Raw genomic sequence first — 26,113 nt, 5'->3', positions numbered from 1 at the left:
CCCTGCTGCTGATTCAACGGGGGCTGACTGCCTGATGAGAATAAGGCCGGCAGCCAAACTCAAGGCTCATGGCCGCGGTGCGAGTCTCCTTCAAAGACTCTGGGTGAAATGTTTTGGATTCCACGTCGATTGTTTTAACTGCTCTTCAGTGTCCCCAGTGCAGTTCCAGCAGGGGGATGCAAAGGCTCCCACAGTCAAGTCAAGTCACACTGTCCCATAGGACAGTCAAGTTCCCTTGGTTCAACCCTTCCACTCAGTGTGACCGAGAGATCGGCCTGACAATAGCGGGAGAACAACAGATTTTGAGATAACAAGTCACTTTGAGGTGGGGGCGGGGAGAGCCGAGAAAAAGTGACCCGGTTGAAGTAAGAAAATGAAGTAAGTTAGAAATTGAAGTAAGGAAATGAAGTAAGAAAATGGTAGTTTGGGAGACAAAACTTACAGGCTAGCATGAAATACTTCTGTCTCCCCTTGTGAATATGGGCTGCCATGGGTTCGTAGGTGAGGTCCAACAGCCTCACCCATGCAGCCATTTCTGGAAAGGTAGACAGGACTTTGCAACACGGGAGATCCCTAAAACAAGGAAATGGTTGTACCTAGAATATCTTTCATTATGACATGTTGATGCAAATAAGGGGGGAAAGTAAGACAAACCAAATGTACAATAGCATTAAACTTATGTTTCTTTTTGAACTATGGCTGTAAGATTGAGGAACTCCTGCTAAGTTAACAGACACAAGTGACCTTAAAGATAACATCAGGGGCTGTATTGCTCAGAAATCCTGTCTCGGAATATTCTTTCAGCTTCTCTCTCAATCCCCATGACAGGGTCCTGGAGAACTGGGATCCTGCCCCAGGTGCCAAGCTTTAAGGAGCCTTGCTCGGCCATCCCTCTGGCTGCAGCCTTCCCCATGGGGCAATGGGGGAGTAACTGCCTGGAGTCCACACCCCACTTCTCCAGGTACCCAGGATCCTGGGTTTATAGCTTGAGTCTCTTCCTTGGGACTGTGTGTGTGTGTGTATCCCTAGACTCATGCGGTGGCCAAGGGGCAGCTGTTGGCAGGGTTGGACAAAGACCTTGTGCTTCTAGACTGGAGGATCCACAGAGTGTGGGATGGATCTGGGGGTGGGAATAGTCAGGGATCTGCAGGGCGGATGCTTCTCCCCATGCTGCTGAGTTCACAGAACTTCCCAGAGTGTGAGAATTGTAAATAGGAGCCTGGCCTTCTGGATGAATGAAGCTACATTTGTTCAGGCAGGAGGACAGAGTATATTTTCTTCAACACTTTGTCAGCTTGTTTTATACACTTCCCCTGGGCCCCACACAGAGCAGGGCAGGCCTGGAGAACAAAGACCTGATACTAAAACACAGGCTCACCCAAACCTCTTCAAAGCCAGGTGCTTCCATCTATCTCTGGAAAGAGGACACCGGTCCCAGCTGCATCTCTCATCTGGCAGGAGAAGGTTTCACAATGAAGAGAAGGAAACCAGTCTCTTCTTAGGGGCCGCAGAAATGTGGAGGCTGACATCTACCCCTAAACAGAAGGTTCCGCCTGGAGGAGTGTGACAGTGGAGGACCCTGGGGCCTGGGCATGGTGCTCTGGGAGCAGTGTCCTCCCTTGCTGAAGCTTCCCAGGCCCCAGGGGCAGCGGGTCCCACATCTCCAGCTCAGGTCTGCCTCTCCCTGGGAGCCTTGAGGGTCAGGCACCCACCCCCAAGGCTCCCGGTCAGGGGTGCTGCCCTTGCTCTGTGGCACAATGTGGAGCACGCTGGTGGCTGTCCCTCAGCCCTCTCCTCTCACGTATGTGTGACAGTCTGCTCTCAGCTCACTTTGTAGAACTATCACTCCAGACCTCTGAAGTCCCCCACCCACCTATTCATCACAACATAACAGGGAAATGTTGAAAGAGAGAGAGAGAAAAAAGAGCTTCATCTTTGCAGAAAGAACTCTACCTTTGTTTTCAGAATCAACACGGAGAGTGAGCAGGGGCTTTTAACTTCTTGGCAACTAGCAGTTGGGGCAGATCTGGCCTCTTGCCCATTGAGATGTGGTGAAGGGGCGTGGAGCTGGCCCGCAGGGGACTTCCATGCCAGGCAAGGTGCCACGGCTCACTGCCTGGTCCCCTAGCCTGTTCCAGTTCACATGATCCATTCCAGAGAGTAGGTAGAACATGGCCCGTGCCCCCCGCCCCTGGCTCCATGCCCATGTCTGGGAACACGACAGGAGCTCAAAGGGCCCAAGCTCTTCTCCAGGCAGACCAGTTCTGCTTCTCTGTAACTGAGTCTCTGCCTGAGTACTGGGACCGCAGCACCTCCAAAGGGACAACCTTTGGATAGAGAGGGGGACCTCTGCTTCTCCAGTGCAAAGTCTCCTTTCAACCCCCTCGGCCACCCCCTCACTGAAGGTCTTGGTCCTCTCGCTTGCTGGCCACACTCCCATATTTTGTTCTTCATCCTCTGCTCATGCCCACCCTGGGTCTCTTTCCCCAGTGTATCCCAGCCAGAGAAGTTTTCCTCAAGGGAGCTTGGGTGTGAGGGTCACTCTCCAGCTCAGTCCCTTAATTGGCCTCCTACTGTCTACCCAGCAAAGGCCAAGCGCTGTCACGCAGCATTCAGCACACCCCACGACCCTCTTCAGCCCACTTTTGCAGTATTCAATTGCAATATTCAATTTTGTTTCCTGGCCTCTCCCCCGAACACTTCCCTTCTGGCAGAATAGGGGCCTTGCCATTCCCTGAACAAGACCTTCACTTTGTCACCTTCATGTTTGTCCACACTGTAGCCTCCTCCCGGAATGCACTGCCACACTTCCAACATGGGGATCCCGTTCACCCTTCAAGACCCAGTACTGAGGGAACTTCTGGAAGCCATCTCAGAGTGCTGTGATGTCTGCAAGCTCCCTGTACCTCTCATGGGCTCGCCACATTCCACACGGCAGGGCACACGTACTCATACCTTATTCCTCCCCTACACTGAGAAGGGTCATAGATCATCCCAGCCCAAAGTCTTGCAAATAGGAGGTCCTGAAAACTTTGTAAGCAAATAAACTGCCAAGTGTTTCCCCTGCCCCTACTCCTTTGAAATCGGTAGGAGTTGTGCCCACAGGCAACATGTTCGTCTGGCCGGGCCCTGGATGGGGACAGCAGCGGGTCCTCCCTGCCCTCTTGGAATCCTTGACCGTAGTCTGAGCCGTGGGAGTGACATGTGGATAACTGGCTGCCAAGTGCTAGATGTGGGCACTTCTTGCGGGGAGCAGGGGCGGGCTGTGGGGTGGCGGCGGGGGGGGGGGGGGCAGACCCTGTCTGCAGCATGTGGGCCTCGGGAAGAAAGTGCTCCGCTCTCTCCATGCCGGTGACATCACACACCCAACTGATCTTCCTTCTCGGGGCTCTTCTCTGTGAAGCTGGTTTCAAAGGAGAGCCAGCTGTGGCCTCTGGCTCAGGTCAGGCCCACAGTCACCAGAGGGAGCAAGCACACTGGTCACTAACTTCCCAGATAGAGTCCTTTCACCCTGAGTGGGGCGGCAAGTGTGGCCATTCGACCAGCAAGACATGAAGGCTCAGCTTGTCTGGACTCCCCTCTCTGGAACCTGCAGTCTTCCTATGTGTGGGGAGGCCACTCACCCTCAGGTGGGTGGGGCACTCTCTTGCTCATTCAGTGTCGCCCTCAGCTCACCATGGGCACCAGTGGTGACCACCATGGCCATATCTCCTCCCTGGCAGAGAGCCTTCCCCATGGGACTGCGCCTCCCACCTGCAGACCCCTGGTTGGAAAGACAACTCCGACAGTGACACTCAGCAGGAAGGTCACCCCACCCCCCCCACAGCACTGATCCATGAAGAGAGGAGGAGTTGACAAGTTTTGGAAAACGAAGAGCTGTGGACTCCAGATATAGCATTTAAATCAGGAAGATAATGGACATGACAGCCGTGAGCAATCGCCTAGGGTGCGGGGTCAACCCGGATGTTCTATTTTGAAGGGTTTGCCTCTCAATTTAACATAATGCTATGCTCAGGACTTGGGTATCTCTATGTCCTCAGGCCTCTCTGCCATTCCCCATCATGGTGGCTTACTCACAGGCCCCAGGTGCCCCCATGCTGCACACGTCCAGGCTGGATTTGGTCCTGCTCTCTCTACCTTGGTGCCAGAACCAGCCCAGCCCACCCCATATCACCCTTAGCGCTTCCTCCCACCTCAGCCTTCACCTCCCATGATTCTCAAGGTCCCATAGATTCCTGTAATGTCTCCAGAATGGCCTCCCCCCACCCCCAGTCCTGCCACCACCGCTTCCCAGCTTGTATCCTCACAGATGCGTGCCGGACAGCCTGGCCTGGCCTCCCCGGATCACAATTCACCTCCACATCACAGCCGCACACGCTTCCTACACCCCCAATCTGGTCATGCCTTCCCCTGTTCCAGATCTTTCCCAGAGCCTTGCTGACTGTGGAGGTGGACAGTGAAAGCTCCCAGACAAGGCCCACAAAGGCCTGTGGGATCCTGACGCCTGTTCCCTACGAGAGCCCTGCCCTTCAGACACACCATACCACAAGTGCTTTCTCAAATCATCCATGAATTTCACGCTACCCATTCTGCTCTTCCTTCTGCTTATAATGCCCTTTCCACCTTTGTAATATAGGTAAATCTTACCCAACCTTGCTGGCTGCCTCGCCGGGCACTTAATGGGGAGCCGCGTGAACCCCATCCTTAAGCCTCTCCCAAGTTCTCCCAGAGCATCTGGTCTATGGAAACTGTCATGCAGCTTTGACTAATGCTCCTTGAGAGCAGGGGCTATTCCTTACTGGATCTTTCATCCCCAGAACTTAACACAGTTCCCAGCCCACTTCAACACATGCTTGTTGGATGAGGTTGGGTGAATAAGGGAGTGAAGGAAGAGTGTTCTACAACCGAACTGTTTCTGAAAGACAACTGAGTAGATGCTGGACTCAGGTGGGGCAGGACCAGATTTTAAACGCTTGTTCTCCATGAGGCGATCAGAGTTTGAGAGAGGGAGCAAGCTTCAGCTTCCATGGGACATCCCACCATTTTCTCCCACAATCCGATGCAATACCTCGATCCTATCCCTTAGGACTGACACAGTCTTCGTGTTTCTTGCAAGAACGACCAAAGCAAACTGAAGTCAAGTGCTCACAGCTGTAATTGGTCCTGCACAGCTGGGACTTGAGGCACCTCTGGTGCAGAGATCAGAACCCGAGTGTCTCCTTAATCAATTGCTGACAAAAGCTTTTTGTGGCAATTATCAGAAAAACTCAACCACCCGTCCATGGCCCAGAATGGGTTTGCATAAAATTTAATTTGTCTTAAACTTCTCAGGAATGAAGAACTATCAAATGTGCACAAGAGCAGGAACTCTAATGTTCACTGCATCCAGAACCTGCATTACTTATTAAGAAATGGCTATTTCTAACACTATAAAAAGTCATTTTTTTTCTGCCATGTTATGTTTTTGTGACTAGCTTACTTTCTGGTTCATGTACTTGGACCCCGAGATCACAGCAATAGGAGGTTAGACACCATCTCTACCACACGAGCTTTTTGCTACATTCTCGGGCACAGAATACTTTTCCCCTATAATTATAGAAATCTGTGGGAATTTCTTTATTTTCCAGGCTTCGATTAAGAGAGAATTTCCAAGGGCTTTTTCAGTGGAAAAAAAAAAATCACAGTAAACAGCTTCCTCCATCTCTACTTACCCTGATGTTAAATAAATTTCCCCTGTTTTCAATACCCATTTTGGTACAGCAAATCAGGGGAACTACATGTTAGTAAAGGAAGGGGATGAAAACCTTCTTGTGAGTTATCTTGTGGTCACTTTCCTATCTAACACTCTAGACCACTTTAAGTGCATATTAAAACTTGTTATTTGATTATATCTCAGAGGATCGAATGATGCTTTTTTTTTTTTTTCTTTTCGGTTCTCACATTACTGAGTAAAAGCCATCATTTTCAAGTCCGTAGAGCATTATGTTTTCTCTGCAAATAAAATCCCATAACTCTCAAGCAAAGAGAGAGGTATATTCATAAAGAGGAGACACGGCCCTATTTTTCCTCCTGACATTTGGGATCTAAGATAGGTTAAAAATGATGCTTTTATCTCTGGTGATTTATCAAACTCCAGATTTCATAAAAGATAAACAGATGCCCTAAAGAAAGGATACATCATCTTAATGTTTCATTGTGACACTTTCGGTATCTGAAAAGCATGTATATTAAAGATCTCCCCTCCAAAAACTCAATAGTTCCTATGATTTACAGAGTCATTTCTTGTTTTTAAAACACACTGAAGTGAGAACAGGCCAGGAGACACCTTAAAAAAAATGGTCACATTTGAAACATACAGATTATTTATAGACAAAAAAACTGAGAGCTGAAAGAAAATCTGGTTATCAACAGACAGTTGCTTTTTCTATGTTTTTTCTGAGTTCATTTTGGTTTTTGTGTGGGTGGCTCATGTGAACTCAAAGGTTATTTGCTAAATGTTTTGTGAGATTAGAACATGTTGTCCTTTAAAATCTTGTTGCAAATATGTTTAGCTTTAGAATATGGGATATGGGATCATGTTTTTAAAATAGAAAATCATACCTAGACTTGTTATGACAAGACAAGAGTTTCTATGCTCCTATTTTTAATTCACAATTTAGAAGGTATTATTCTTAATCATATTCCTAGCGGGAAAACTCACAGTACAGAGTTCAGCAGTAAAAAAAAAAAAAAAAAAAAAAAATTGTTTCTTTTTTACTTTTGTGTTGCTTTCACCTGCCAGCTTGGGTACTGATTAATCTCATTTTGAAACTACTTAGGTGCCAGGAGCTGTAAAATCAGTGTGGACTGCAGATCAGATCTTTGTAGTACAAATATAAGGTACGTTTTTCAATCACACAATGGGGAATAAAGGAGAACCCCCCAAGTTTGTGGGGGCTTCTTTTTTCTGCCTCTTTAGCAATACTGAGCAACCAGGTTCAGATCCAACCAGCACTTATGGGCCCCACAAGGTGGGCAGATGGCAGCAGTCAGCTGGGATTTGAATCCTCCTTCTGCTGTGTGACACTGGGCAACTTACTTAATCTCTGTGCTTAGCTTCCTCAGGTGGAAATTGGATAGACAGTGGCCCCTTCCTCACTGCCTTGGTGGGGATTAAAGGATGCTCCCTCCCCCACTTTTTGCACAGGGCTTGATACACTGAGTCTTCCCTAGGTGTTAGCTGCCCTCATGATTATAGGGCCCTAGTGCTTCCTCACGTCATTTTTCATTTCATCCTCACAGAACACCTGTGAGATGGAAAACATAAGACGCACTATTCGGAGACAAACGCGGTGAAGAGTAGTGAAAACCAGTACAGGCCGACTTTAATGTAGGAAAGTGTGTGTTCAATAAATACACAAAGACAAATCTCCAAAAGTTCAAGAAGGCTGTAACTCCCAGCCTCTGGTGTTTATCTGTAGGAAGGAAAGCCCTTGGAACATTGGTAGTGGGAGGGTTTCCCTCAAAATCTGATGCCTAGAAAGCTTTTCTGAGCAAAGCTTTAGGGTTAGCCAGCCTGAGGGTGAAGCCCTTGGTTGGATGCGATCCTAGGCAATTGGTTCCTCCGCTGAGCCTGTTTCTCAACGGGCTTTGTGAGCTTGTGGAGACTGAAGACATGACAAGGGTCTGGCCCAAGGGAAACCCTCCACAGATGGAGGCTGCAGTGATCATTACAGTCGGCCGAGATACTGGGGCTCTAGGGATAAGTGACATTTTCTTAGCATCTGGGTCAAGGACCACAGCTAAATTTTGTTCTTAACGGTCTCCACAGAGCAGATATCATGCAGGAGTTAGACTTTGCTTTTTCCACTTGTCCCCTTCTTCCCAGCGCAACAGAACACTCGGGTCATTTGTCACAAAACTTTCATACACTGCCACCTCCTTCAAAGAGTGAGTTGGCAGAGTCCTCTCAAGACAGTTTTCTTAGTGACACACTCCCAGTGGGGTGATTGGGGCCTCAGGGGCCCAGAGGCCAATGTGATGGCATTTCTTGGGGAACAGTACTTGGGGTCTTTGGGTTGGGCTGACCCAATCTGCAAGTTTACCCATGTGGCCACAGGGAGAAGGCGAGGCTCTGGGGCAGAAACCCCAGCATTATGATGACAGGAGCAACCTTCCTGATGCTGGAGAAGGGCTCTTCTGTAGACTCACGCCTGGAAAGCCTGGGAGCCACACTCTGTCTCACCCACTTGCCCAGAAGGGGAAAGGCTAGGAAGGTGGTACAACGTTGGGCGTTCTGCACTGTAGAACTTTCTCTTCCTGTGTCCATTTGCTCATGAAGCGATGCTGCATGCTCTGCCAAGGGTTGGCATGCAACAATGCTTCAAGGTCAGTCAAATTTCTTCTTCTTTTCTTTTTTTAAGAGCCACCATCTGCATTAGCCCAAGGTACCCCTATGCTCCTACTTAAAATGGTCTCCATTTCTTCAGGTGTCTCCCTCAGCAGGAGCCTCCACTCTCATCTCTGTCCCTTGGAACAATCTTGTGTTGCCACAGGGAAGGCGAGTCCACCTCTTGGCATTCCAGACGGCCCCTCGCTGCTATCCCAGACTTCAGGCTTTAGGGACCCAGCAACTCCTGCAGAGGACTGGAACAGTCGCATGGGCTCTCCCAGGTGTCTTGCACTCTGAAATGGGGACCCTCAACTCCCCGCTGCACATTTTGCTCTCAGGAACAAATGGGTCTGAGGTTCAGCCATGTGACCAGGACAGAGGTAACAAAGCTGGAAATGGTCTCTCTTCCCCCTTGGGAAATCCAAGATGCTGCTGCAAATCATGCCTGTCCATTCTTGGCTCTCTAGACCCCCTGCCCTGCTTCTACCACCCACATAGTTAACGGGTGCTAGACAGAGAGGGAGGTCAGCATCAGGGGCAGCAGTACCCAGAGCTCCTCCCTCCCACCCCAGACCACCTGTCAGGGCATGCTGGGACTGCTTCTAAATATCGTCTCACCCAGCAGAGGGTTCCCATGGGAAAAGAAGGCACACAGGTTGTCCCAGCCAACACAATATCTGTGGTACCTATCCTCCTTCCCCGCTTGCCAGACCTCCACCTCCAGCAACGACAGCAAAACACACTGAAGAAATCTGTATTCAAATAAGGTGTGTTGACTTTCGACTTCACTTCCACCCCAGAGGGCAGGCTTGCTCTTCAAGTGCAGAGGATTTAGAGTCTTGGGGCACTTCTGTAGTGGAGTGTAAGGGGGTGGTGATGAGAACCTAAATTCACACGAGACTCCTGGATGAAGTTATGGCATTTTATTTTTCTGAGTTTGAATAGCGAAATGCACATTCATCGAAGTGGTAAGTATATTCCCAAAGTTCCCTGGAAGATGAATGCTAAAGCTAAAACAAAATCGAGGTGAATGTAGTTTGTTTAAAGAATAGCCCCATTAACAATGGGGGCGAAAAACGCTGATCCCATGAAGGATACTGGAGCAAGTACTCACGGATAAAATACGGAAAGAGTGCTGTAATAACACGTATGATCACATTTTTATTAACAAAGAAAGTCTTGTTTGGAAACAAATCGTCCCTGAGAGGAGTCCGAAATTAATCCTCTGATAGGCAGAAAACCACACTACTTATATATTCTAATCATAATTACAATGTGCTCTTAAAGCGAACATTCTAGATTATTAGTCACTTTATTAAGAACCAGAGAAGGGACTTCTGCTGCATAATGAGAGCACCTTACAAGCTCAGAGGAGGGAAAAACCAAGAGACAGTTCTGCATGGAGCTGGAGAATGGTGGATGTAATTTATTTAATAAAAGTGCTTAGTTTCTCTTTTTTATTTAGGAATTGGCACACCCTTAGGGGTTCAGACAGCACTGTGCTTCTGAGCTGCTCTTTCTAGGGCAAGATAAAAATGTGGATCACAGAAAAATAACAATTTATCATTGTAATGGTTACATCCCACTTCAGAAACCACTAGAGACTGCTTAACATTTTTATTTCAAACATGGTTTTCCCGAGTCTTCAGGTGACAACGGATACTGATGCCAAAAAGCTTTTTGTCCATTTTTTCCTAATAAAAATGGCTAGATTCTGAGTTCATTTTCATCTGGGGTGACATTAAGGTCTGCGCTTTTGCAGACTGAGCCTTCCCTTCCCTCCTTTGTGCTCTTTGAAAGTCTCCAAAGGCAACATCTGGGCCCAGTCACCGAAGACAGATGGGCTCCTTCTACTTCTTCTCCCATCCCCTGGGGACCTCTGGTAGCGGCACAGCATGCTATTTAAATGTAATGATACGCTGACGGGATTGTCCCTGCGCAGTGCGTGCTTGGCGCACTCCTACCATGAGAACCCATTTTGTATCTGTTCAAACCTCCTCATTATGGACGGCTTTCTCTATCTCAAAACATTCCTGGGATTTCTAGGTGCTGTCATTGAACTAATTCTTCTTATTTTTTCTTCTGTGACTTTCTACAGCCAAATTGTCTTCCTCTGACCCTGAAGGGGGCCAATTTCCTGAAAATAATCACTTTTGCTGCTGTGGTTATTAACGGGTAAAAGGTAGGGAATCCGTTCGGATTTCTTCTGTGCTGTGGCAATATTAAATCTTTGATGTTTCCTGCCCATGTTAAGACTTCCTACACTGGAACCTAACTTGCTTAATCGTTCTCTTGTTCTTATGCTTTAAGAAACAAGGATCTAAATGTTCCACTGGGTAGTGGGAACTAAGGACTTTGTAGAGTAGTAATTAACAGTAATAAAAAAAAATTTTTTTTTTTTAGTAATAAAAAATTTTTATTGAACCCTAACTATGGATCAGATGCTAAGGTAAGGGCTTTCAAGTATATTCTCAATAGCCCCATGAGGTAAATATCACATTATCTCCATTTTATAAACAAAGATGAGATGAAAGCTTAGAGAGCTTAATTCACTCACAGTCACATAGCAGATAGAGGTAAACAAAGCCTCTGCATTCAGTTAACAAGACTCTGGAGCCGGAGTTCTCACCCCTCACACTAAACTTAATTATGCTCTCGACAGATGGGACGAGTGGTTCAAGGCGTAATAGTCAGTGTTTCCAAGGCAAAGGCGTGTGAGTTCAGGGATTCTTGGATGCCCCCCTTCAAATTTACTCCCATCTCCTAACGTTTAGAAATGTTTCACCTGGAGTCCACATGGTTCCTGCTCGTATCCTGGGAAGGGTAGTATCTGGGGTCAGTACACAGACGAGCAAGGGGAGGAGCCCAGGTGCTGGGGCCACAGACAGCCCTAAGAGTAGAGCCATAGATGTCTACACACAGTGAAGAAGAAGGCCTGGGACGTAACTGCCTTCAGTACAGGTGCCTCGTGTGCTGCTTTATATCCCAGGTAAGTTTTAGCCTGATCAACAAACCTGAAAAAAATACCCTACCAACAGAAGAGGGGTAGGGGTGGTTTGCAAAAATTTCTCAGGGGATGAGGTTGGTGCTGAGCACATCAAGAGAGTCCAGGAAGCAGAGAGCCTTTGGGCTCCAGGACCCAGCCTCTGTGGCAGGCAGGCCAGCATGGATGCTCCTCCAAGAGCTGTCCAAACAGTCCAACCTTTTGCAACGTTCTGACTATCCCTGAATTCCACGTGGAGAGTTCCCCACAGGATGGAGCGTGTACGAATGATTCAGCAGTTGGGTTTTCATTCGTGATGAATAAACTGGCATTTTGGTTTATATAGCTGTCACCTTTGAGTTTGATTAAGGTGAGTCAGTTCCCCTGAGCCTCATATACTGTGGGTGTGCAGGCAAATTAAAATTTCTGGATCCACAGATGAGGGAACTCAATCCTGTGCCTTAATGACCTGTGGGGAGAGAATCTTTTGCCCTCCCTCAGCCCCTCTCAGCCCCACGCTGTGCTCCTGCATTCCCTCCCCAGGGACAAGGGGGAAATCAATCCAAATCTAGGGTGCTAATGAGGCCGTGGTTATGACGGAATGTGGTCACTGTGTAAAAAGGCTGCTCCCTGGGTGTGGTGTCCTCAGGCCCCATGAGGAACCCATGCTCTGGGCATATTCACTTGTGCATTCTCATTCCTCTCCATACTCTTGAGCCCTGTGTCATGGAGCTCACCAAGGTCCCAAGCGCTGGATTGCGCCTTAGGGGAGAGGAGAGGCCAGACCAGTCTATTCACCCCAATCTGGCTCTTGTCAGCCTGCAGGGAGGGGCCTGGGCAGCCCCACCGTGACTAATAACGTGGCGCTCTGCTCTTCTGGTACTGCCTGGTTGGGGAGGGAGGGTGGTGGCCATGCTGTGAGGCCGGGTGGGATGCAGGCACTCCTGGGTTGCTGGCTTGACTCTTAACAGAACCCATCCAGGAATTCCACCTCACGAGATGGTGCCTGAGGACACACCAGGACTGGGAGCCGGGCCCCGGAGCTGTGGTGGTGACCAAACCTGACCCTGCCTTCCCAGGGCCAGCCTTGAACTTGGCGGGACGGAAAACCCCACGCGACAAACAAACACAGTGAGAGCCTTTTTAAGACTCCCCCTCCCCCCCGGGGTAAGAGTATATGATGAATGAACGAATGATTCTTGAGGCTACACAAAATTCTCAAGAATCAACTGCCGTATCTTGATGGATCGCACTCTGTTTTCAAAGTTTCATTTTATTTTCTGTGATTGGGGTTTGTTGGGATCAAAATGGACACTCAACAGTTTCTCAGTGCCGGCGCTCCTGACATCGAGGCAGGGTAACTCTCTGCTGGGGGTGTTGTCCACGGCCTGTGGGGTGTTTAGCAGTGTTCCTGGCCTATACCCACTAGCAACCCCTGCTCGGTTGTGGCAACAAAAAATGTCTCCAGACGTCGCTAAATGTTCCCAGGAGGGCACAATCGCCTCTGGTTGAGAGGCACCACTTTAAAAGGCTGAACTGGGTTCTCGCTAATTCGAGGATTAGGTGGAAGTACTGAGTTGCGGTACTTGAAATTCTGCAGGCAGTGATCCTATTAAAGCACCCTCCCTTTAGCTGTGCGTGCACCCTCCGGTTTGTTTACGTGGGAATGGCAGTCCCTGTTGGGCAGAGGGCCACAGCTGAGGGGCCCGCCATTTGCCAGCTGGCTTCTCTCGAGCCAGTGCTGTTGGCAACTGTCAGGTTGTGTTGGATGCACTGTTCCCAGAGTTTAGCGTTGGGTTTTGTGGGTGTCATTTGGTCAGTGTTCCTGATAAGTTGGAGGTTAAGTTATTTGGGGGCCTTACATTCAACACGAGGGCTGGTGTGGGGACTGTCCTTTGCAGTCTTATTCCCAGGTACCTTGCAGCCCCCCAGAGCAGCCCAGTTATAAAAATATTCAACAAGAGCCAACTCACCTCTGTGGATGTGTGCCAGAGACAGGGAGGCAACATGATGAAGACACGAGTTCCAGGCACTGAAAAAGTCCTCTTTCTTGGTCATCACCTGTCAAATGGACAGAATAGAAATAACCACCGATGATCTTCTCAGAGAACAGAGCTTAGAAACAAGGTAGATGGCAAATGTGCACATTTTTAGTACCACCTTAAGCCTGGGTAACTTGCAAGGCTGGCCTCCATGATGCACGGGAGTTATTTGTTGATGAAGAAATGCCATCAGTGTACTGTGAGTCCAGTTTCTGTGTTTGTAGGCACTCCTCACACAGAGCAAACGTGGGCACTGCTGGCCACCGACTCTGGAGATGGAACAGGTGTCCAGGACACAATGTGAAGGGGAGAGCGCAAGCATTGATAAAGCGACACTGTGCTAATTGGGTCGCTCGCTGCCTGAGGAATTGTGAATAACAGAACGAACTGCGTAAGTCTAATCTGCAGCAAAACGAACCTGCCTTGCCTCCCACCTTCCTTTTGTTGTAGGCAGGTACTTCCATTCATTCTCAAGTTGTTTCTGGAATGCCCGTTAGATCTCCAGAATTGGCATTTGGCCGTGGCCAGGTGTGATGTGTGTGAGGGGATCCCAGGAGCGTGGAAACTGCGTACACAGCACCTCCACATCATCCATCTACGTGACGGTCCCTTTAGCCGGTATCCCCTACGGAAGGTGGTCTTACAATCACTCCAACCAAGGGAGTTGTTTTGCTTTGTTTCTTTGCTTTTTTTGTTTGTTTGTTTGTTTTGTTTGTTGTTGTTGTTTTTTAGTTGGCGAGGAGTGAGGAAATAGAACTAGAAGAAGATAAGAATGAAGAAAATACACAAAGAGAAAGATGCCGCATCACGAAGCTGGCAGTTAGTCATTTACGTGGAGCTAAGAGCAGATTCTTATCTGACCAGAGAAGAGTGTTAAATTTGTCACTTCTGACTTTTCTTTGTTTCTTCTTGCCTTTTCTTTTTTTTTTGTCTCGAAAACCTAACAGTTTGATATTTAAATTTTTAGCCTTTGTCTTTGCTCAAAGAAACGACACTCAAATAGAAAGTCAGACTCTATGCATCTGCTTCCCATTTGTTTTAAACTCACACGCCGAGCCCTGTGGTTGGAAGGTAACCTGCCCCCTGCAGCTCCACAGTTCCTGTAGGGCCTGGAGGACTTGCTTTGTCAAAACCCTCCTATAACAGAATGCTTTGTGCTCCAGTGGAAAACCAGCACTGCAGAAAGCCTCTACCCATGTATAATTTAGCATGATTACCTGGGGCAGCAGGCAGAGTTTGGAGGATCATGTCACGCGAGACTTGGAGTCCCCACCTAATGGGGGCGTCTTATGACAGTCAAGGGAGAGGATAATGTTTGTCTCGCTCCCTGAATCAGTATCTCTTGGTACTGTTGTCAAAATGACAGCTGAAAAGGTGTGAGAGAGAATGCAACTCTCAAGGAACGGGCTAGAGCACATCTCTGGCAGAGGTGAGGACAAGAGCTGGCCAAATACTCCTGTCCCCAGACACTACCCATCACACTGCAGACGAAAACGCCGGGCAGTCCGTGCTGGGGCCTGGTGGACAGGCTCTCCTAAACATGTGTTGGCCGTCCCTTCCCTACCCACCCCTGGCTGTATGGGAAGGAGAGAGGAAGGGTAAAATAGTGTGCAGATGTGTCCAAACAGAGCTGAGGGCATGCACATTTTTTAAAAAAACTAAACATACACACTTAAGTCTTCACTGGCCTGATTTAGAGAAAACCAGAAACAAAAAATTGGCTGGACAATGTAGACCCTGTGTGAAGAAGGGACTTCAGATGAGAAAACACTGCAGAAGGCCCTTTACAAAACTTGCTATGACTGTACCCTCAAAAAGTACAAGGCAAAAAATAAAAAAAGCAAGTTCAAGTTAAGGGGAAAGGCCCCTTGAAGGCCTGCCAGCCTGCTCCTAAGTGCTTTTCCTTATATGTCAACATCACAGTGCTGCAGCAGGACCCACTTGAGCAGGTTCAGAGTGACCTCGTTCCTGCTGGCAAGTGTCCCCTCACACCCCACATCAGACAGGAAGGCTGGCATGACTTACCCCCGACTGAAGGATGGCACCCAGGACTTGGAACATGTCGATAGAAAGGCAGATGCCCAGGAAAGTGACAGACTGACTGAGATGCCTCTGTCCCCTTGAATTAGAGTTTACTGGCAAGAAATAATAGGCTGAAGCCAATTGGGGGCTGCACAGTGGTCCACACGTCCAGGTGGGGCAGCCCAGGAACAGTGTGTGGGGTCCATTCCAGCCCACTGTCAAGTGGTCAAAACAAGCAGATCAGAAGGTCAAACCCTGATTCAGCCTTTAAGTGTGGACTCAGTGTGAACTCTAGGGTGTCACTGCCCACAGCTGTAATCCAGCTGATAGTTGCCTATGCAATGCACAAGATTTTTAAATGTATTTATTTATTGCACCAATAACATGCAAAACAACAAAAATCAAGTATCTAACCCTCTCTCCTTACAAAACCTTAATAGGAGGTTTCTGGAGAGTGGATTTTTTCTTTTTTTTTAATGAATGTCTGTTCTTTACCTCAAGCAGTAAACCTGCTACTGAAAACTTGTATGTAACTTAGCCTTATGTAAACTAAAGCCTTCTTAAAATGCACCAGACAACAGATGCTGTTTTAAGCTCTTAATTGCATTTGCTCATTGAGTCTTCAGAAGCCCCGGAGGTAGGAATTACTGACATCTTTTGATACCTTCATTTTGCAGGTGGAAAACTGACACAGGTTGAGGAATTTGCCCAGGGTTGCAGAGCTGGATTGGGACTAGGCACCCAGGCTTCTGAGCCCATGTTTCTAACCACAGGCTACACTGCCTCCCAATGGACTAATGGGGAGTTGGTTCCCTGGCAACACCTGTCCCTCCCAAATACAGTTCATAAAGATGCACTGTCACACATGGTCATGTGTAATGTGAACCATATTCCACATTTAAAACCTCTAATGGAAATAAATGCTTACTTCCTAATAAATCATCACACAGTTAAGACAGGGCTGAACTCGTAAAGAAACCCCTGCTGGCCTCCCTTTTGATGGATGCCTATGTCCATTCTCCCTTCTTCTTTTCTAGAAAAACCCCTAAAAGATTTGGGCAGCAATATATCCAGTTAAAAATACTTATCTCCCTACAGAGGATTTACCAAAAAACCTCAGCTAACATCACACTTAATAGTAAAGACTGAGCGCTTTCCCCGTAGGATTGGGAAGACAAGAATGTCTGTCATCACTTCTACTCAATGTTGTATTGCAGATTCCAGCCAGGATAATAAGGCAAGAAAAAGAAATTAAAGGTTTAGAGATTGGAAAGGAATAAGTAAAACTGTCTTCATCCAGAAAGACCCGATTTTCTATGTAAAAAAATCCTAAGAAATGTATCATAAAGCTACTAAAACTAATTAGCAAATTAAGCAGCAAAGTCACAAGATGCAAGATTTTGAAAAAAAAAAACCAACTGAATTTCTATATTCTAGCAATGAACAATTGGTACTTGAAATAAAAAAATCATTGCAACAGCATCAAACATATGAAATGCTCACAGATACATTTTACACAGCACATGAGCTATCTGTACACGGAAAGGAAAAAACATTGCAGAAAGAAATTGAAAAGGAACACACAAATGGAGAGCTATACTGTGCTCAGGGGCCAGAAAACTCTACATTGCTAAGATGTCACTTCTCAGTGATCTATGGAACCAGCACAATGCCAAGCAAAATCCCAGCAGACTTTTCTGTGCATAGAATTTGACAAGCTGATTGTAAACCTTATATGGAAATACAGAGGACCTAGGATAATCAAAACCATTTTGAGAAAAAAAACAAGTTGGAGGATTACACGAACTGATTTCAAGACTTAGTATAAAGCTAGAGTAAATGCAACAGTATGGTATTGGAATAAGAATAGAAATATAGATGAATGGAGAAAAAAGAGTCCAGAAAGCCATACAGGCATGGTCAACTGATTTTCGACCAAGGTACCAAGGTAATTGAATGGGGATAAAAAGTCTTTTCAACAGCGCCAGAACAACTAAACATCCTCCTACAAAAGCAAACAAACAAATAAATGAACCTCAACCCTTACTTCACACCACATTAAAAAGTTAACTTGAGGGCGCCTGGGTGGCTCAGTTGGTTAAGAGACTGCCTTCGGCTCAGGTCATGATCCTGGAGTCCCGGGATCGAGTCCCACATCGGGCTTCCTGCTCAGCAGGGAGTCTGCTTCTCCCTCTGACCCTCTTCCCTCTCGTGCTCTCTATCTCTCATTCTCTCTCTCTCTCAGATAAATAAATAAAATCTAAGAAAAAAAAAGTTAACTTGAATTCGAGCACAAACCTAAATGGAAGACTTAAATCTAAAATAAAATTCAAAGGAAACCATGGGAGAACATCTTAGTGACACTGGCACAGGCAAAGATTTTGTGAGATAAGACACAAAAAGGTTGAATTTCATCAAAATTAAAATTCCACTCTTTAAAGAACTTAAGGAAATGAAAAGACAACTAATGGATTAGGAGAAAATATTTGAAAAATCATGTATGTAATAAGGATGTCTATACAGAATTTACAAAGACAGCTTACAACTCAATAGTAAGAAAACAAAACATACTTTCACAAATGGGCAAAAATTTTGAACAGACACTTCACCGAAGCAGATAAATGAATGGCAAATAAACACGTGAAATAGATTTGAGAAATGCTAATTAACACCACAATGAGAAACCACAACACATCCACCAGCATGGCCAACAGGAGTAAGACTGGCAATACTAAGTATTGGTGAGGATGCGGGGACTCATTGCGGGGACTCAACTAGAACTCATTGCCGGTGGGAATGGCAAAATGGCAAAACGATACAGCCACTTTGGAAGACAATCTGGTGGTTTCTTATAAATAAACATATACGTACCATAGAATGCAGCCATTCCACTCCTAGATATTTACACAAGATAAATAAAAATACATGCCCATGCAAAGATTTGTATGAGAATGTTCATAGAAGCTTCATTTATAACAGCCCAACTGGAATCAATCCATATGTCCACCAATTGGTTAATGGATAAACAAATTATAGTATAGCCATACACAGTAATACTCTTGCACAATAAAAAGGAACAAATTATTCATACACCCAACAATTTAGACAGATCTCAAATGCAAAAGACTATATACTGTGCTATTCCATTTATATTAAATCATAAAAAAAGGCAATCTTATTTGAGAAGAAAAATCTGTGTTTTCCAGGAGTCAGAGCAAGGGGGGGGTTGATTACAAAGGAGCAGGAAGGAACTTTTTGGGTGATGGAAATGTTCTATGTCTAGACTATATGCACTTTCCAAAACTCATTAACTGTACACTTAAAATTGCTCAATTTTAACATATGTTAATTATATATATAAAATAAAAGTTGATTTTTTAAAAATGCTCACCTCCCTAGGCTCCCTTATAGCTAAAGTTAGATGTGTAGCCCCCATGGCCAAGGTGAGTGGGCAGAAGTCTACTGGGCGGTGCTTCTGTAAGAGCTACTGTTTTCCTAATAAAAAAAAATACAGCCTGAGCTAGCACGTGCCTTTTTTTCTTTGTCCTCTTCCCATTTCTTTGCTTGGAACTTACTTATCTTGTGAGCATAGGAACAGGTAATGTCACACTAAGGAGTTATATTAAGGTTGCTGTAGCACATGACCACAGTCCTGGTGAGGTCACACAACAGAAGTGTATACTCTCATATTTCTAGAGGCTGGAAGTCAGAATCAAGGTGTTGGCAGGGCCACACTCCTTCCAAAGGCTGCTTTGCCTCTTCAGGGGCATCCTCACAGAGCTAAAGCCAGACCAGGAAGGGCTGCTCCTCATCTGCTCAGCCCACATCTCTGCCTTGTTGCTCCTCTTACTTGACATTCTGTCTTGCCTTTCATGAGTGGGATAGGAAGGTGGGGGGTTCTTTATATATTTTTTGCCTTCTTATATTTATGTCTTCCTTTTCTTTCTTTCTTCCTTTCTTTTTCTTTCCTTTTTTTTTGAGAGAGAGAGTGGGGGTGGGGAGGAGCAGACAGAAAGAGAGTCTCAAGCAGTCTCCACACCCAGCACGGAGCCCAACATGGGGCTTAATCTCACAACCCTGAGATCATGACCTGAGCTGAAACCAAGAGTTGATGCTTAACCAACTGAGCCACCCAGGTGCCCCTTTATGTCTTTCTTTTTAAAAAACCTTTGTACAGTTCCCTCTCTCTCAAGTTCTTTCTGCCTCTGTTTTGAGACTTACTCAACCACTTTTTCACCCTTTTCTATTTTTAATTTTTCTGTATTTTTCTGCTGTTCTATATTTTTTCTATTTTTCTACATTTTTTTTTCTAGGTTTTCCCTGCCCTTTTGTATTTTTCCCTTCTGTGTTTCGGTCTCCCCCCGCTCCCCCCCGCCGGCCCCCATACTGTTCTGTCTTTTCTTCTGGGCGAAATCCACTGCTTCCCCTTTCACTCCTGTCTTGGGTGTTCCGCACACCAAATTAATTCTACCTTTTCTCTTTAGACTTTCCTCCTGATTTACCTTGGTTTCCTCTGACTGGCTTTGGGAAGGGGACCCCTCTCCTCCCCACCACAGCCATTCTTCCTGAATTCTGTCTTCTCCAAAAGGCCCCAGCCTCGTCCTGCGTCGATGGCCGGGGGTTGACCAGTTCTGTACTAGTGCCTCACAGAAAGTCTGGGTCCAACGGCTGGCAGCTCATTGGTGGCTTTGTGAACTGGGAGTATGAGATTCTCTGCACCTCGGCCCTTTGAACCTGCACTGCAATTCCAGGACAGCCAGAGAAACACATCTAGTTCAATGTCCTCCTACATCCCGGGAGAAAGGACACAGCAGGATACCTTTATATCTACTGTTCCAGCTTGTTTCCTATGAGAAGGAAAGGTAAATATGCTCAAAATGCCCCAGAGAGGGTTGTGTCCTGGGAGCCGAAGGGGAAGGGCCAGCTGTGGGGTTCATGTCTGGTCTCAGAGCCTGGGTCAGTGGCCATCTATCTACCACCCCCATCCCCAGACACTTGCCCATCCCAACTGTGGACCAGGCTCCACTGCATGAGAATCTCCCCTTCTCTTAGAAGGTGGCAGGTGGCAGGACTACAGGGGTGGGGATGGATGGAACAGCCCTTGTTTGGGGAGATAAGCCCTTGGGGTGAAAGGCTGGGATTCACATGTTTTCCTAGAGAAACACAACATAAGAATGATGAATGGCATGATAGAAGAAAGGGGTCCAACAACTAAGGCTTCCTGATCACATCCACATGTCCCACAGCGCTTGTCTCTGTACTAAGAAAGACATTCTTTTTTTTTTTTTAAGATTTTATTTATTTATTTGACAGAGAGACACAGCGAGAGAGGGAACACAAGCAGGGGGAGTGGGAGAGGGAGAAGCAGGCTTCCCGCGGAGCAGGGAGCCCAATGTGGGACTTGATCCCAGGACCCTGGGATCATGACCTGAGCCGAAGGCAGCCGCCTAACGACTGAGCCACCCAGGTGCCCCAAGAAGGACATTCTGATTATATAGTAAGTCCCAGAAAAGTCCAGTAACGGTCCCTAGATCACCCACCGGAACACAGATGGATGAGGTTCCAAAGAGTACAACCTGTCAAAGGAACTCCTGCTGGACCTTGTCGTCCCCAGTCCCCAACAGAGCTTGTTCAGCACAGCTGTATTAGCAAAGACATCACCCCACGTGGCCCTCGTTGTTTACACAGGGGCTTCCCCTATAGACAGCCTGCTCTCCTTCCCCAGTGGTGCCGGGCGCGGGTTCTCAATCAACATGCATTCCAAGACATATGTGCATGCATGTGTAGGCATGCGCGCATCTGCGCACATGTGCACACGCACACACACCCCACGGCTCCTCTCTACCTTGAACTACGTCCAGTCCCAGGACACACTCCCTCTCTTGTTTCAGATATTTTCACGTGCAGTTCTCTGCACCTGACCTCTGCCCTACCAGACTGCCTCCTCCTGGTTCAAGAAGCCTCCCGACAGCTCCCCCTCTCGCGTGTGGTCGGGGGCCCCACCAGGCAACACAACCATCCGTGGAAGCCTTCCCACACTGCAGTGTATGCGCTGCGCTGACCAGGGCAGGACTGTGACCAGCCCAACATCCAGCACAGCGGTCAGGGCCAATGACCACAAAAAGGAGCCCCTTCACACAGATGGGTGGTCGGGGTAGACATGTACACGAGGGGAGGGACTGGAGAAAAACTGGCTTCAGAGGGCAGAGAAATCGCAAGAGGGAATTCAGTAGAGCGGGATCTATGCAAAAACAGGACACGAGGCTCCTGGTCTGCCTCTCCCTGCACCACAGTTATGGTGTCTGTCAGATCTTTTGGGGGCTCCCCTCCTCTCACCTGCAAAGTCCTCCAAGCTCTGGTGTTGGGCCTGGCAATATGAACAGACCCCAAAGATGGAGCCCATTCCTAGCAAAGACCTGACTGTTTTTGTTACACACGCACGAGTTTCAGGAGTGGGGGGCCACACATGTTTGATCTGACCGGTTGCTAAATCTTTTCCCCGCTAAGGCTTAACTGAAATTGTCAGAACATGAAATCAATAGGATCTTGGCAAAGGGCTCCTATAATTGAATATATTACTTCCTAATTTCTCCTCCTTTTTCCTTTTTGTGTTAAATTAAGAGTCTGCTTCTCATTACTTAGACTTTCAGAATAGAAAATGATTGTTGGATGGTACATTCTCTTTGGTCATTTAGCATACATTTGAACTCTATGCTCCTGAAATCGATCTTGATAATTTCTAACAACAGATACGTACATAAACAAATGTTTGATACCTTCTCCCTTTCTTAACCACTTCCTCATTTTAAAAGTCTCTTCCTAACAATTCTGGTGGATGGAGGAATAGAAGGGGAGAATCAGGAGGCCTTAAATAGATTTTACAGGCACCAAAGCATGCATTTGGAGTACGATCAGCTGGAAAGATCTTGTTTCAATAATACGATCTTCACGTTTAGCCAAAGACTGTGTTATAGAACCTGACTGCCCTTAGTGACTGCTTAAAGCTGACAGAAGGCAGAACAATGTACATTTAATATGTGAAAGACATTAGGCCTCAAGATCTTTGTTTCCTGAATCTCTGTAGCAGCTCAGCTAGTGCTTCACCAGGAGACAGCTAGAGGAGGCATTCTTGGGGCTGCGAGTAAAACGCCAAGGGTACAGCACACAGAAAGCCCACCCTATGGGGGATTTGGAGAGCACAGAACCCACTGCAGCTTGGAACTCCTTAGAGCTCCATGTTTCCTTCTCCAGGAATGGCAGCCAATCCTCCCGGTGCATAAGCTGGAGCCCTGGGACCACCCTCGACCCCAACTTTGGCTTTCTCCCCCATCCAACTATCCCAAGTTTCACTGACCACCCTTCATGCTCACTGTCACCATCCCATAGCTCAGGCTGTGTCTTAACTCCTCTGGGATGATGGTTACTGTGGCCTTCTAAAGGGTCACCCTCATAATACTGACTCTAGAATGATCTTCCTGACACCAATATGCTCAGGCCACAGTCCTGTCACTTGTAGGGAGGGTAGAGGGTTCTCAGGCCTGCAAGTGGGGACATAAGGCTCACTGCAGTGAGGGCCTACCAGCCATCACAGTCACTCTCTCGCTAGCTTCTCTAGCCCAGGACCCGGGATGTGGACTGGCTTTAGGCTCAGCCTGAATATGCCAGTTGCTCACTCACATCCCACGCCTTGCCTGGAAGGTTCTACCCACCTCTGCCTGGGGATGGTGTGAAATGGCATGCTCTGCTATTTACCAGGCAAGACTCAGCGCACGGATGCTCAGTTCTGTGGGCCACCCTTCCCCACAGAATGGGGTAGCCCCCCCTCTGCTCCAGACCCCTCTTGATGCACTTCCCCTTGACCCATGTTCCTGCCACCTCCCTTCACAGGCTGAGTCCATGGAGGACAGCCATTGTGCCTTGGTCGTCTCTACAGTCCCAGACTCGCAGAGTGATTGGTGTACTAGGTCACTGGGGAGCAACATCTTTTAAACAAGGAAATAATCAGTAAAAATAAACATCTTTACAGGTCTTCTCTCTTTTCTTTTTCCTAATTGTTTATTTAAATATATATCTGAAGTTCCAACGAAGCATTTTTATTTCACTGTCAGTAAGAGGCTTTTATTTTTGGCTAACCTTTTAGGAATCTTGAAATAGCACACTTTCCCGAATGTGGAGACCACCTCTGTGTGAGCCTCTGTGGTTTGGGAGGGATAGGGATTTGAGGTACTTGTGAGAAAGAGGGGAATTAACACTGGAAATTAACAAAAAATAACAATAACAACAAAACAGCCTATTCCAACAGCCTGGGGTGCTGGCAAGCAGGGAAGAAAGGGCAACAGGTCACCAAGAGCTGCCACATGAAATTATAGGTCAATACCTGACTGTACATTCCCACCACCAAGCCACTAAGCTGGCAGGTGGATGGGCTGGACTTAGCACTCTCAGTGGAAAGGCCAGACTGGGAGATGTTAAGTCCTTTATAGGACGTATCTGACTCTTTCCTTTAATTATTAGAATACCACATGAAATGGTGTCCTAATGTCATACACCACCTCTGTGCTTTATCCCTAGTGCCTCAGCTTGATGGAGGCCCCTGTGGTCTGACAACTTTACCATTTCCCCTTTCTGGCAATCAGGTTGTTGGCTGTATGGCAAAGCACTAGGCTTTAGGCTACCATTCATTACAGTAGGAACTTAAAGAATGTCCTTGATCCCAGATTACCATGGGGGTCTGCCTACTGGCCTTGTGGAAAGGCAGAATGAAATAGAATAATAGGTTCATTCTTCTTGACCACAATACTACAGTCTCCAGCAGCACTGAGCCTCTGGATAAGTCTACCCCCTAATCACAGAGAACCACAAGAAACTTGTTCAAGCCCAAAGCTAACATCATACTCAACAGTGGAAGGTTGAAAGCTTTTCTTCTAAGGTCAGGAACAAGGCAAGGTACCAACTCTTACCACTCCTACTGAACATAATACTAGCAGTCCTAGCCAGAACAATTAGTCAAGAAAAAGAAATGAAAGGCATCTAAATTAGAAAAGAAGAAGCAAAATTACCTCTATTTGCAGATGATATGATCTCATATACAGAAAATCCTAAAGATCCCACCAAAAAAACATTAGAATAAATGAATTCAGTAAAGTTGCAGGTTACAAAATCAAACTGATACAGAAATCAGTCATGTCTCTATACTAACAACAAAATATCTGAAAAATAAATACACACAATCCCATTTACGATAGCATCAAAAAACAATAAAATACTTAGGAATAAATTTAACCAAGGAGGTGAAGGATCTGTACACCTAAAACTAAAAGACACTGATGGAAGAAATTGAAGACACAAATAAATGGAGAGAAGGATAGCTCATATGTCCATGGATCAGAAGAATTAATATTGTTTACATGCCCCAAAACCCAGAGCCATTTAGATTCAATGCAATGCCTATCAAAATTCTAATGGCATTTGCCCCAGAAAATAGAAAAAAAAAAATCCTAAAATTCATGTGGAACCACAAAGACCCTAAATAGTCAAAGCAATCCTGAGAAAGAATGAATCTAAAGATAATCACACTTCCTGATTTCAAACAAAGCCATAGTAATCCAAACAGCATGGTATTGGCATAAAAAAGGATGTGTAGACCAATGGAACAGAATTAAGAGACTGGAAAACACCGCCCCCCCGCATATACAGTCAACTAATATTTGACCAGAGAACCAAAAATATTCAGTTGGGAAAGGATACTTTCTTCAATAACTGGTGCTGGAAAAACTGGATAACCACATGCAGAAGAATGAAGTTGGACCCCTATCTTACACAAGTCACAAAATTAACTCAAAATGGATTAAAGACTCAAATATAAGACATGAAAACATAAAACTCCTAGAAGAAGACATAAGGAAAATCTCCTTGACATTGGTCTTGGTAATGATTTTTTGGATATGACATAAAAGCACAGGCAACAAAAACAAAAATAAACAAGTGAAACTACATTAAATTAAGAAGTCTCCGCACAGAAAAAAAAAAAAAAACCCAACAATATGAACAGGCGATCTATGGAATGGGAAAAAATATTTGCAAAACTTAATAGTAAAAAAAAAAATCCTGCCTGTTTAAAAAACAGGCAGAGAACCTGAATAGACATTTTCCCAAAGAAGACAGACCAATGGGCAACAGACACATGAAAAGATGTTCAGCATCACTAAGCATCAGGGAAAATGCAAATCAAAACCACAATGAGAATTGCCTTGCACCTGTCAGAATGGCTAGAATCAAAAAGACAAGAGATAATAAGTGTTGGCAAGCAAAAGGAATCATTGTGCACTATTGGTGGGAATGTAAATTGGTGCAGCCACTATGGAAAACAGTATGGAGGGTCTTCAAAAACTTAAAAATGGAACTACCATATCATCCAGCAATCCCACTTCTGGGATGTATCTGAAAGTAATGAAATCACTATCTGTACTCCTATGCTCACTGCAGTATTATTCACACTAGCCAAGACATGGAAGCAACATAAGTGTGTGTCTATGGAGGAATGGATAAAGTTGTGTATATATAAACAACGGAAAATTATTCAGCCATGGAAAAGAAGGAAATCCGGCCATTTGTAACAACATGGTTGGACCTTGTGGGCTAAGTAAAATAAGTCAGACATAGAAAGACAAATACTATACAAACTTATTTTTATGT

The 26,113-nt window shown here is 46.2% G+C and overlaps 1 protein-coding gene across 3 annotated transcripts in view; it reads right to left on the bottom strand.

The window, feature by feature from the left end:
* Window positions 1-26,113, bottom strand: part of ACOXL (acyl-CoA oxidase like) — a 354,745-nt gene that overhangs the window by 59,211 nt on the left and 269,421 nt on the right. For all 3 annotated transcript variants that reach the window (XM_028117110.2, XM_028117111.2, XM_028117112.1), the window contains one exon: window positions 13,328-13,415. In XM_028117110.2, the coding sequence (XP_027972911.1) occupies window positions 13,328-13,415 (88 nt within the window). The remainder of the gene's footprint in view (window positions 1-13,327; window positions 13,416-26,113) is intronic.

The sequence above is a fragment of the Eumetopias jubatus genome, unplaced genomic scaffold, assembly GCF_037043125.1.
Source record: "Eumetopias jubatus isolate StellerSeaLion01/CBP00866 unplaced genomic scaffold, mEumJub1_p1.0 scaffold_9, whole genome shotgun sequence".
Classification (NCBI taxonomy): domain Eukaryota; kingdom Metazoa; phylum Chordata; class Mammalia; order Carnivora; family Otariidae; genus Eumetopias; species Eumetopias jubatus.
Note: the sequence above shows the minus strand (reverse complement) of the source record. Positions and strands in the feature narration are given on the sequence as shown.